The 13,598-nt window shown below is 36.6% G+C and overlaps 1 protein-coding gene across 2 annotated transcripts; it reads left to right on the top strand.

Annotated features, from left to right (window-relative positions):
* The first annotated feature begins 2,771 nt into the window (after positions 1-2,771).
* On the top strand, positions 2,772-13,577 carry LOC113777757 (polyadenylate-binding protein RBP47B'). Of its 2 annotated transcripts, none has more exons than XM_027322950.1 (8): positions 2,772-2,936; positions 3,777-4,266; positions 7,755-7,828; positions 7,899-8,029; positions 8,434-8,530; positions 8,828-8,962; positions 13,005-13,105; positions 13,218-13,577. In XM_027322950.1, the coding sequence occupies exons 1-8, from the start codon at positions 2,799-2,801 to the stop codon at positions 13,333-13,335; spliced, it is 1,284 nt and encodes a 427-aa protein (XP_027178751.1). In that variant the 5' UTR covers positions 2,772-2,798; the 3' UTR covers positions 13,336-13,577. The 2 variants fall into 2 exon arrangements, with proteins under 2 accessions (XP_027178751.1, XP_027178750.1); XM_027322949.1 differs by having other exon boundaries at positions 8,804-8,962.
* Positions 13,578-13,598: the final 21 nt, after the last annotated feature.

Raw genomic sequence — 13,598 nt, 5'->3', positions numbered from 1 at the left:
GAATTGGGATATGGAATTACTGAGAGAAGTTTTTGAGAAGAAAGACTGTCAAAGAATAACAAAAATTCCAATAAGTGAGTGTGGTGATAAGGATAGGCTAATATGGATGTTCTCTAAATCAGGGGAGTATACTGTGAAAACTAGCTATGTGGTGGCTAAAGAGTTGTAGAGTAAAGGAAGGAAGGAAAGTCAGCAACAGGAGAGTAGTAGCAGGAATGAAGCTAATTCAGGGGTGTGGAGATTCTTATGGAGCCTGAACGTAAAGCATAAGCTGAAACATTTTGTATGGAAATGCCTTCAGAGAATATTGCCAGTAAATGAAACAATTAGGAGAAGGATTGGACAAGGAAATGATAGGTGCTGCTGCTGTGGAAAAGGGACGGAAACTCTTGAACACATGTTCTTTTTCTGTAAGCATGCAGAGCTAATTTGGAAGGCTACCCTAATTAGCTGGGATAGGTTGAAGGAATACAGATATAGCTTTTGGCATTGGTGGAGTAGCTTGATGGAAGCAAAGGTTAGAGAGGATGGGAGGGAACACATTGAGCTGACCATAAATGTGCTCTGGCATATTTGGAAATCCAGGAACCAGATTCAATTTAACAGGGAGGGGAGATGTCCAGGCATGACAGTTAATAAGGCAATACAATAATGGCTAGAATTCCAGAATGTCAGCACAGAGAAGATAGAGGATGAAGAAAAGTATAGGGGTGTCAAAACAGGAAAGGTGAAATGGGAGCCACCTCCAGAAAACTTCATGTGCTTAAATACAGATGCAGCTATCAAACAGAATGATGCAAAAATCAGTTGGGGAGTTGTGGCTAGGGGTGGAGCTGAGTCAAGCTACTCGACTCGAGCTCGATATATACTCGATCAGAAGCTCGAGCTCGAACTCGCTTCATCGAGCTCGAGCTCGATCTCGAGCTGCTCGTTAGAGCTATCGAGTCGAGCTCGAGCTCAGAAATTTGATACTCGAGAGCTCGACGAGCTCTATCAAGTATCACATAAAAAAATAAAAAATAAATTATATATAAAATTACTAATATAGGTAAATAAATTCTGAGAAATTACGGGTGAGTACCCTTATCGAGTCGAGCTCGAGCTTTTTAAGGACTCGATCGAGCTCGAGCTCGAGCTGTGATTCTCTGACTCGATCGAGCTCGAGCTCGAGCTCGAGTATAATTATATTATAGCCGAGTCGAGCTCGAGTATAGCGGTACTCGAGCTCGACTCGGCTCGAATACACCCCTAGTTGTGGCTAGATGCAAGGAGGGGAAGTTAAGAGGAGCTTGGGCTGGGTGTGAAGGCAGAAAGGGTGTTCCACCTGTTGAGGAGGCAAGAGCAATCCGGAAAGCGCTGCTGTTTGTCAACAAGAATGGATGGAGGAATATTATAATCCAATCCGACTGTAAGAGAATCAATGATCAAATTAGAGAGGGAAACTTGAATGACCATTTAGCAGGTGCTGTCCTATGTGACATTTTGGTACTTAGCAAGGACTTTAGTTCTTGTCTTTTCTCTTTTGTTAAACGGGAAGGGAATAATGTGTCCCACCATTTGGCAAAGTTTGCCTTAAATTCAGTTTCTGAGATAGCTTGGATGGAGTCATTTCCAAGTTGGCTAATCAGTCTAGCCAAAAATGATGTAGGAGCCTTTGCTCCAAATTTGTAATTTTTCGTTTCAAGTAATGAAATCTTCTATCGTTTGGTAACAAAAAAAACAAATAAATTGAGGTAAGTCTTATCTTAATTTTACCTCGTTGGGAATTGAACATTGTACACTTGCAGACACAGATTTATTATTATCCATTGGAAAGCATTGCTTTCTCTATCCGTGGTATTAGAGTTTGGAGTATGTTAGTGTATTTAAATAAAATTTCAAATCTCTTTGATCAAAATTTACAAGGAGTTGTAATATAATTTCATTTGGAAGCCATGGGGATTACAAATCTTAATTGGGATTTATAGTATATTTTTTGAATGGAGTTATAATACAATAAAAAATAGGAGATACATTTATTTTGGTCAAATGAGTTACATAGAAGAAACATTGAGCCATTATTTGTGTCTATTACAGATTCTATAACTTAATTATTTTGGTTACAATAACATATTAACTATAATTTATTTAAAAAAAGCCATTATACATTGTACTTGGAAATGTAATATATTTTTTTAAAAGAATTGTGTAGCCTATAAAAATTGAAATTTTCTAAAGAACTTTATACACCTCTCTCAACAGAAATCTTCTTCTAAACACAACTCTTTTTTAGTCATTTCTACTTCTATTACTCTATTTTCTTTGGGCAAAGTAAAATATTAAGGAAGCTTTTGCTTCTTTTGAGTGCAATTCAAAGAGAAGCAACAATTTTTGAGTTAGCTTGTTGTATTTCAAAGACAGCGTGCTAAATTATCTTTTGAACTTTAAACTTCACTCTTACAAAAAATTGGAAGAAATGACAGTTAATGTAAACCATTTTGATCATTTTTTGAACTTCCAACTTCACCTTCACGAAATTTAATTTTTGCCATTAATCATATTTTGTTTTCATAACTACTCATAATCACCCTAATCTAATCTAACTGCCAAATTACTATAAAATTATCAACTAAAGTTTTTAATAAAAAATTTATATCAATTTGGTTTATGTGAAAAAGCAAAATTTTTGTATAAAATTAATTCATTTTATAATTAATTATTTCTAAATTCCACACACGCTCTCACCGTTGTGAAACTTCATTAAATATAGTCGGAAAAGAATGAGTGCGCAATTGCACCACCAGCAACAAGAGCAGGCAATGGCAACTGCACCTTCTCAGGGGCCGCCATACCATCAACCGGCAACCCTCGAAGAAGTCCGCACCCTTTGGATTGGTGACTTGCCCTATTGGGCTGACGAGTCCTATCTCCATAGTTGGTTCTCTCCCACCGCCGAGGTACTCCCCCACTCCCCCCCTCCCCAAACACCCAAAAAAAAAAAAAAACTCTTTCCATCTATTGGTGAGGCTTATTTAGGTTATGCTTTGTTCTTTTTATTTGTAGAAACAATTGTGTTGAAGCTTTGTAAGGTAGTTTTTACACTACAATTGGTTAATTTTCAAAGTGCTTTTGATGTGAAGAATGGTTTTTTTTTTTGATAATGATGTGAAGAATGGTTAATCGAGGCTTAGAATTTTTTGTTTTGTTTAATTGGCAAAAGTGAGATTGAATGGTGCCCTTTGATTCATAGCAACAAATATTGTCGTTATAATGGGGAAAAATTTGCGAAAAGAGGGCATACTTTTTCTCTCCACTGTGAAGACAATTTGCAGCCATGTTTGTGCATAATGTATTTTGGCTGTCATTGTAAAGGGCTTTTGTGCCCATTTTTTGTAAATGAACACAAAGCAAAAGTTAATAAGGTTCTTGAAACCATGTTAAGACTTGAGATAACTTTTGTGGTTTCAAATAGACCTTGCTGAGCTGTGAATTTCTCTTTGATGCATGAGTTTTCATATACGCATTGGATTTTGAACATTCAGTGCATTCTTAGACACATTCTATGAGGAAGTTAGATTAGCCAGTGATTTTGGCAGATGCTTTAGATGAGAAAAATTTTAAAGTGAGCCATTGCTGATCCTAAAGATATTGGTATGTTTATGTAGACACTTTTATGGATATCAATGGACCAGAGCTGTTAAAATAGGTGTTCTTGTTATGAACTGAGAAAAATTCTCTTCTGTGGGGAGGAGATTATTTCATTTAGTTAAGTCTGAAGCCCAGTTTGTTCCTTGCAGGTTCTATCAATAAAAGTTATTCGAAACAAAATCACCGGTCAACCAGAGGGTTACGGTTTTGTGGAGTTCACTGCACATGCTGTCGCTGAAAGGATTTTGCAGTCCTACAATGGCAGACAAATACCTGGGACTGAGCTGAATTTTAGGTTGAACTGGGCATCTTTTGGAATTGGAGATAGACGCCCTGATGCTGGTCCTGAGCATTCAATCTTTGTAGGTGATTTGGCACCTGATGTCACTGATTATCTGTTGCAAGAGACGTTCAGAGCCCATTATCCATCAGTTAGAGGAGCCAAGGTTGTTACTGATCCGAGCACTGGGCGTTCCAAGGGATATGGATTTGTCAAATTTGCTGATGAAACTGAAAGGAATCGTGCTATGACTGAAATGAATGGAGCCTATTGCTCAACCAGGCCAATGCGTATTAGTGCTGCAACACCTAAGAAAACTAGTGCCACAGCAGTGCAACAACAGTATGCTGTAGCTAAAGGTAGGATTACGTCTTGTCTGAGCTGTGAAGTTTATCTTTTGGTTTGAAAACTTTTCAAGAATAGGCTGTTGAACATTATTTTTCTCTCTCTTCTTATGCAATTTGACTTTATATGAGATCCATTTAACACTTACAAACATGGATTAGTGTTAACTGCTGCCTGAATGTAAGAGGAAGCAATATTTATAAGTGAGATTGAGAAGTTCAATGTTTATCTGAAACTAAAGAGCACTGATACTGTATTGAAGACAATATTACCATGCTTGTAAGACCTATGGAGGGAGCTAATGGTTCTATGATCCAGTGTTTTGTTAAGTTTGGAGTTGTGTATCTGATTTTAGTACAGAGTGGAGGAATATGTCATTAATGATTTTGCATCAAATTAGTTTTGAGGTTTTTTTATTAGTCAAAAGGATCAAAATGGTTGGAAAATAAAGTGGAGCACGTCCATCCTTCGGTAAACAGTGAGGGCCAAAATGGTTCTACCTCTTAATTCTTTAGTTATGTTACAAAGAGAGGTTTTTGGCTTTTTCTGCCTTATCTAGGGATGAAGGATACAAGTCTCTTTGCTATCCCACTTGTTCTGAGAAGCCTATTTCCTGCCTTTGGTCTATGTAAAATACATCAGTGTGTTTCAGTGATTACCAATCACCTTCACCTTTTCTCACATCTTGCCGAAGGTTCCTTTCAGTTTTATGCAATTCACCCTTGAGCTACTTTACATGTTTGCAAAGTTAGGTAATCTTGACCATTTGCCCAAAAGGAAAGGGGTACGGGAGTTCATTATTCCCTTTTTCACAGGAAGCTGCTTTCTTTGACATTAAGCAATAAAATTAGCATAGTATTAATCCCTCGAATGAAGAAGTCTCTGTTTAGGCTCTCCAGCAAAGAGCTATGCGCATTCCTGTTCACTAGATTGAAGAAGGGCAATGGAGAACTTGGGATGTTCTAAACACTGGATTAAGAGATAATATGTTTAGTGTTGTTTGCAACAAATTGGGGGGAATACGTGTACCATTGTATGATAAACCATTTAACAATCAGAAGGTTTTTCAGCTTGGGAAGCTTTAAGATTTCTTGGGTGGAAATGTGCGCAGAATGGTGGAAATTGTTATCTCTGAGTGAGGCTTAAGATGGTCTTCACGAATGAAGAATGGTATATTTAGAACTATGTAAAGTAGCACTGGATTTAGAAAAGATGAGGGACAAATAGGAAACCGAGGATGGTACTACTCAGTACTTATCCTCAAAAGTTGAATGCTATGGTATAACCTCAATTTTCCCAACTACCAAACCCCTTCTCCATACCCAGGGCTCTCTCTTTTACTCTAACTTTGTCCTGCCACTACCTTTTCCATTCTTCTCTCACCTACCCTACACATCTCTCTGCCATCACCTAAGCCCGCTCCTAACGTGCCTAAATACCTTTTCATACTCAGCTACAGATCCAACTTACTTTCACCAAAATTATGAAAGAACACAAACCAATTTACTCAGCACTATATAGCTCCTTCATTAGCCCGTCTTCTCTTTGGCAGGAACTTAAGCCTAGACACAGACATTCATCTTTCATACATCCGAAAGTTAAAAGGACCACAAAGGAAAATGAATGTCTAATCTTTTTGTAGCTTTTGCTCATCCTAATTTTGGCATGGAAACAAATACAGAAAAGTGTGGTTGTTGAAGTGTGCCTGTCTTGGAAAGCATAGAAAAGGCTTTGAAGAAACAAGAGAGAAATTGGAACCACTGGGAGGGGGAGGGGGAAGAGGAGCAAGAAATAAGGGTTTTGGAAGATGGAATGTATGGGCAAAAGGTTAAAATCATATTGGCATGGAAAGAGCATGGATTTTTCCACGATTTTGGGTTTTTGGGTTGTTTGCACTGCTGGATTTTGGAGGGGGGAGGAGAGAGCATGGAGTTGTTGGGATTGGGAGGTGCTGTCTTTTTGTTAGTTTTGCATTTGTTTTTTTCCACATATGATTTTTGGCCAGTTTAAAATATTGAATTATTTTTTTTCTGGCATCGGCGATTTTAAAAGAAATATAAAGGGATGGAGTTAGATTTATTGATACCACAATTGAACTTAGTGTTATTGTCAGAAACCTCAGGGTAGGTTTTTGAAATGATCCATTTAAGTTTGACTTATCTTAACTGTACTCTGTTCAATCTGGTTCACTTATTAGAATCACCCTTTGAAAAAGAACTGGTGGAATTCTGTAATTAAAGTTCGATAATGTGATTCACTATGCATTTAATGTTACATGGACTCGTGGCTTTGCTTTGCAAGTAATGGTGTTGATAAAACATAACCTAGATACAGGTGCACGATAGTGACTTGACATGGCTGGTGTAACGGGAGGTGAAGTAGGAGAAGACAGCTAATTTGTGCCATTGAAAGGAAGAGAAGAGCTCATCCTTTTTCTGGATCATGCAACCAGATGAAGAATGATTATAGAATGGTTGTGGGGGGAAGAGAATCCGTTGCCGGAGCACTAGAGTGGTCATTGTTTCCTAATTGTTGTAAAAGAGATCTGAGAAGTGATCTATGGAGGAGAAGATAAGATAGGTTGCATGGTGTTTCTAAGTTTTACCCAAAAATTCTTTTGGAAAAAAACATAAAAAACTTTGAACATAATTTTTAAAATTGACTAGAACTTCTCAAGTAGGTTGTTCTTCCCAGAAAATTCATGTTTTTTAGTCTATCTACCTTGGTAAACTATAATGTGACCCCTCATACTTTTAAAATTTGTCAGACATATTATATCTTATTCCTTCCAACAAATGTGCTGTGTTCATACATATCTTCCATTGATGTTGCAAGCAATATGTCTGTGTTTCAAATCTTCAATTTCAAAACAGTAGACCTCAATCTTTGGAAATGCAGCCACCACCAACACCCATACTTGAGTCCATGTAAGGATAGAACAGGACAGGTTCTTAGATTTTGTAGCACATAAGCTTATTTTACCTTGAACATTGCGAAAGAAAATAAACTGACCAATCTGCACTCTCTGTAGAAATCAATATTGAATTTCCTTTTTTCTAGTTGTGTAAATTGAATAGTGACATCTCGTTCAAGATACACAGAATGAATTTTGAAATTGTGTAACAATTTGGAAAGCCAGTGGACAGTAGCCATTTCAACGTTAACAATGATCTTTGCTATTCAGATTTTTGTGCAGTCTCTTGATAGTATATCCTAAAAGATTTGTTCAGAATAGTTAGTCATTGAGTTGTTGGCAATATGATTGTTAAGCGAAACTACAAATAACTTGTTGTAGGAATAATTTGTCTTTTGTGTCAATTTGTGGCATGTAGGCAGGTAGTTTATGAGATGATTTGACATTATCTGGTATTGATATTTGCTTTTTGAGCGTCATATGCATTTTGGATGCTTGTATTGCCACAGATGCATAGTCCTTGATTTGGTTTTGTGCTTTAGTATGTTGTTTTGGTAAGCTCAATTTTAAAGCTGGTTCTTATGGCAGCTATATATCCAACTCCAATTTACACTCCACCCACGCAGACAATTCCTTTCGACAGTGATGTAAACAACACCACTGTAAGTCAAACACTTGGCTTTTGCCCCTTTATTTGTCCTTTCTCTCTGTAACTATCTTTTTCATTTGCAGGCATTTGTCGGCAATCTTGATGCGAACATTACAGAAGATGAACTGAGACAAATCTTTTCACAATTTGGGGAAATTGTTTATGTCAAAATTCCAGCAGCTAAGGGATGTGGTTTTGTGCAGTTTGCTGCAAGGTGTGCTTAAGCATATGCACTTGTATATCAGTCGCTATGAAACATTATAGTGACTATTTGAAATTGAGATTCCTAATTATTTTCTTATTGTCCCCTTTCCTCCCACTCAAAACACAAAAGAAAATTCTGTCTACTCCCATTCCCAACAAGAGAACTTAAAAGATAAGAATGAATTATTCTGGTAGTGTAGAATGACTAATTAAGCTTTGAGTTTGGTTGTTGGATTTCTTTAGCCATCTCATCTCATGCATTTAAAAGCTGTTTATAACTAATATAGTATGTGTTTGTTTTGGCATACATAGAATGCTGTCCTTCATTGTCATGATTTCCTATTTTCTCCTTTGTACGCATTTAGTCAATTTCTTTCTGGACAAATTTCTGTCTTTTGATATTCATCTTTGCAGGACATCTGCAGAAGAAGCAATTCAAAGGATGCAGGGTGCTGTGATTGGGCAACAAGTAGTCCGTCTTTCTTGGGGAAGGAGTCCAACGGCAAAGCAGGTGTCTGTCATTAACTTTCATTAACTTTCTTTTTTATCACACTGGCCTGGATTGGAATGTATTTTTTATGGACTGGATAGGATACTTTTTTCCACTTTGATGTTATTTTGATAAGCAATTAATAAGGCAGAGAACTAGGACACTTATTGATCCTTTAAGAAGGCAAAGGTAATGGGGAGTCAAGTGATGAGTACTATCTATCTACTGAGAGAAAGAGCTTAGTGTTGTTATGGACTTTATTAAATGATGTTGATTATTTGATACCACTGACAGGATCTACCTGGTACTTGGAATCAGCCTACAGATCCTAGTCAATGGAGTGCTTATTATGGTTATGGACAAGGTTATGATGCATATTCATATGGAGTCACACAAGATCCCTCATTATATGGATATGGTGCATATGCTGGTTATTTACAATATACTCAACAGGTAAGCAAATATTTGTTTGATTTATGAGTATTTTGATTAGTTATATTCCTTGCTTTCTGCTTTGCTATACCACTTTAGACAAGTATTACTCTTTGAGGAAATTCCTAGTTCAAACATTTTTATGGATTCTGGTATCATGTTGACAATCATAGAATGTTGTTCCTTTCTATAGGACTAGGTAAGGATTAGTAACTTCAGTTCAAGTAGGGAGTTTTTAAATTTAAAAGTAACGTAACTGCTCTCTGCATAATTTCCCTCCATGTGCGTATGATCTGCTGTAGAAGGATGAAGATTAGTATCACAACAAATAGAAATGAAGAAAGGAAAGTTGCATCTTGAAATGATATAGGGCTTTTTCTCATTTGATTATTTCACCTGGTTATAGATTCTGGTTTTCAATAGTCTTTTTTTTTTAAATAATTTTGTTGTTCACCTTTGCATCTAGATTTTAGATTTTTTTAATTACAAAAAAACTAAAATCCATAATCTACCAAAGAGTAGCTTTAGCTGATTCTGATGACTTCTAGAATCACTTTCCACAATCAGCTTTTGCAAAATCTACAAAAGACAAGAACAAGCCCATAGTTTTGGGTGTTTTAGGATTTTGCAGATTGCTAGCTTATATATATATCCAAGAAGAAGTTAATGTAGTAGAACTGTTGGTGTATTACTGGGCTTCTACCTGTAAAAATTAAATTCTCGCTCCAATATCAAATGATCTAATATATTCTTCTAGTATCTTCTCCAAGTACATGATTTACTGCTGTTATAAGTCAAGGATGATGCCCCTTGATGGTGGAACCCAAATCTCTTTAAGCTAGAACCTAAAGTTTTAAGTAAACTATTCCCATTTCCTGTGCTGGACTTCTGTTGTAGGTCTACGGCTCTGTGTATCATAATAGAGGGGGCAAAAGAGTGAGAAATGCAAAAGAAAAATGGAAGACATAACTTTCTGGAAAATTTTCTTAGAAAATTCATGATTGATATCTCTTTCATGGTTCAAAGCTTTCTGAGGTTTTACAGCATCTTTAATCTTTGCTTGCACTTAGTCTTGATAGTGTTGACTTACAGAAAAAATCAAACTGGCACAACCAGTGCTTTCAAAACTGGGCTGGCTGAGGTTGAACAGGCCTTGATACTGGTCCAGTTCTGTACACAGAGAGGAAATAGCAAAATCCCAGACAATACTGGTACAAACTGGTGCAACTTGACTATATTGATTTGCTCACAAAGGGCTAAAACAAATTTAACGGTCCAAATCAACTCCAAAACATCAACTTCCCCTTATTGTCTTTTGGCCGTCAGTTTCCTCTTTTTGACTAGATCCTTCTGCTCCACCCTCTCATCACTCAGCCCATTGCTACAACATCCCTTGTTTGCAGCCCTTCTTAATCTCTCATCTATTTTTCTTTTTTTTTTTTGTATAAATGGTGAAAACTATGATAAACTTGATGAAGATTATATCCATAATTTTTTAGCATAGAAGACATACTAGTGGTGATGAAGATGATGTTGGACAATAGAAGATGAGGTGGGGATGATGATTGGCATGTTTTTAGATGCTTGATTTTTCTTCTCTTTTTTTTCCCCATTTTTCGATTTGGTTGTATAAAGTTTATTTTGATTTATACTTAGACTTGGGAAAAGTAGCATATCTTTGTTGTTAATATGAGAAACTGGAATTTCTTTTCCATAATTTTAAAGAAATTATGATGAACTTTTTTCTTTTCTTTGGTGGATGGGCATGGTCTTGTTTTCTAACCCCCGTGCCACAGGATTTTAAGGCATATTCTTGTGAAAAATTTAGTTTGAGCAAGCTATTTGAAAATTTTCTAGATAAGCTCTTCTTAAACATTCTGTCTTAACATCTTCTTATGCTGGTTATTAAATATTAATTATTGTAAAATAATTTAAAAATCAAAGAATCAGTGAACTGGCCGGTTGGAAAAAAACCAGAATTAGACAATCAGCCGGTTCATGTTTAAAAACATTGGGTACAAAAGTATATAGTTGTCTTGCAGGAACGATACAAGTGATAGCATTTACCAATGAATGTTTGGTGCATTAAGTGGAGTTGTCAAACTTCAATACCTTAACCATGCTTAATAGCCAGTTATAGGGTGATCTTGCAGTGCCCCATGGGGGCATTGATTTCTATTGCATCCCTCAAAACAAATGCCTTTACACGTCTTCCTTTGCCCTGTGGAAAAATATCTGGGAAATCATCAAGACTAAACTGTAAGAAATCCCTTTTGTCTAATTTTATCAAAGAAATTAATGACAGTGAGAGCCCTAGTGATGTAGGCGAAAAAGTATGCTTACTGAACTACATTGTGTCATAATCAAAAGTTGTGTACTCGAGAAGATTTGGTTATAGAATCAGACATGCCTGTTTGAGTACTTAGAAAAATACAAGTTTATTTGCCTTCAAATATGTTGAATCTTATTAGGATGACTTTGTTTCAAGAAGAATTGTGGTTGTACCTTGTTTTCCATTTTCCCTTCACACAGAAATCTATTATCTGTAGATTCATTTGCTTATGCTTCCTTGTTAAGGTAATTCTTTCGAAGCAAGAGACTGGTGAAAAGTAAAGAAATTGCCTAAGAAGTTTAGACTTCGTGGCCAAATACATTATATTTTCTAAAGTGTACTTACTGAACTACATTGTGTCATGATCAGAAGTTGTGTACTCGAAAAGATTTGGTTGTAGAATCAGACATACCTGTTTGAGTACTTAGAAGAATACAAGTTTAGTTGCCTGCAAATATGTTAGAGTCTTTTTAGGATGACTTTGTTTCACCAAGAATTGTGGTTGTGCATTGATTTCGGCCGTTTATCCTTCACATAGAAATCTATTGTTTGTAGATTCATTTGCTTATGCTCCCTTGTTAAGGTAATTCTTTCAAAACAAGAGACTACCGAAAAGTTAAGAAATTGCCTAAAAAGTGTAGAATTCGTTGCCAAATACATTATATTTTCAGGTTATGTAACTAGAATTATCAAGTATGTGGTTGTATTACAGATATCATGATTGAAGTCAGGCACTATCTGTAAAATTAAATGGCAATCCAAGATCAAGATCTAATGAAGTGGGTGATAGTGTTCTACTCAAAGCTTTATTAAGCTATTTATGTATGGATTAATCTGAATTGGCAAGTTCTCAAGCATGACATATCTGAAAATCCATAAACTTGACTTTGAGAGGGGGGTCTTCTTGGAGTCGCAAATTGAGACTTATCCAGGGAAAACTGTCTACAGTCTGGCTGCCAAGTGTGATATTGAAGATTAATTTAGCTGTGATATTCTGTAATGTATGCTAATGTTTCAGTAGTATTTAGGATAAAATTTGCATCTCGATAACGTTGTTGGTAAATGTACTAGCATGTTACCAAAGTTCATGAATAGCTCGAATATGAAGAAACAAATATTTACTGCACAACATAATCGATGTTTTGTTGATTAAGATCAACAGAGGTTAGGCAGTTGGGGCTTGGGAGTTCGTGAACTACCTTGGGGAAGCCAAGCTTAAAATAGATTTGCCTTGAATTTAGTTAGATTGAGTTCCATCAAAAATTTTAACTCAACCCGCAAATCTGCTGTTATAACTTCCTTGCTCCACCTGGTGAGGTAACGTTGATTGGAATAGAGCTTCAATCAATGTTCTTCCATCTTAAGCAGTGATGGACTGCTTTGATTGGGAGAGTTGAAAGATGCTGACTCGGATTGCACATGAGCAACTTCTGTTGTGTTTGTTCCCTTCTTTTCCTATGAACTTTTGTTGGTGACTGGAGCATAGGCGACGATTACGAGGATAATAGAAAGATTTACTTCATTGGCCAATGTGCCATCTTTTCACACTTTGCCTCTCTCAAAACCTTCAGTATGTGACCACCACCAAGATTTCTGGATTTCCATAATCTTGAGATACGTATTATTCCTTCTGGGAATTTTTTCTTGTTAATCTTGTTTTTAGAATATATTTGGTTGCACAGCTTGTTGATTTTTCTTCTGAAAAAGTGGTTTATGTTGTATTCTTTACAGGGTGAAGGTTCTCAAGATCCTGCAGCAATATCAGCTGCTGCTCCTGCTTTAGAACAAAGAGAGGAACTATATGATCCTTTGGCTACGCGTGGCGTTGACAAGTAAATCCCTCTTTTGCAACTTCCTTGCAACAATGTTGCAGTAGTCTTTGTTCCTTGGATGTCCATGTGCTCTGTGGTTCTTTTAGCTGAGAATGTTCAATTTTTGAAACAGGTTGAATGCCGCCTACCTTGCTGTCCATGGAAGTGCCATTCTGGGCCGGCCATTGTGGCAGAGGACCTCCTCTTTTACGCAGCAACCTGCTCTGAATCTGCAGCTGTCAAATGCATAAATTTGCAGTTTTGTGTTTCGTAGTAGGATTAAATTGTACTTCATGAAGATAAATGCTACAGTTCGTAAAAGATAAATGCTTTAACATCTTGTATGTGATGCAGTTTTCTCCTGCTGTAGTATGAGTGGCTTCCAACATCTTCCTCGCTACATGTTTACACGGTTAACCTTCTAGCAAATTGTTGATTAAATGCTTAGAAACAGAATTCAAATTCGACTTGAAAAGTAGATGGGGTTTGACAAGTTAACGACTCAGATTTGTAT

Source organism: Coffea eugenioides, chromosome 7 (genome assembly GCF_003713205.1).
Source record: "Coffea eugenioides isolate CCC68of chromosome 7, Ceug_1.0, whole genome shotgun sequence".
Classification (NCBI taxonomy): Eukaryota; Viridiplantae; Streptophyta; class Magnoliopsida; order Gentianales; family Rubiaceae; genus Coffea; species Coffea eugenioides.
This window is presented reverse-complemented; position numbering and strand designations above follow the sequence as displayed.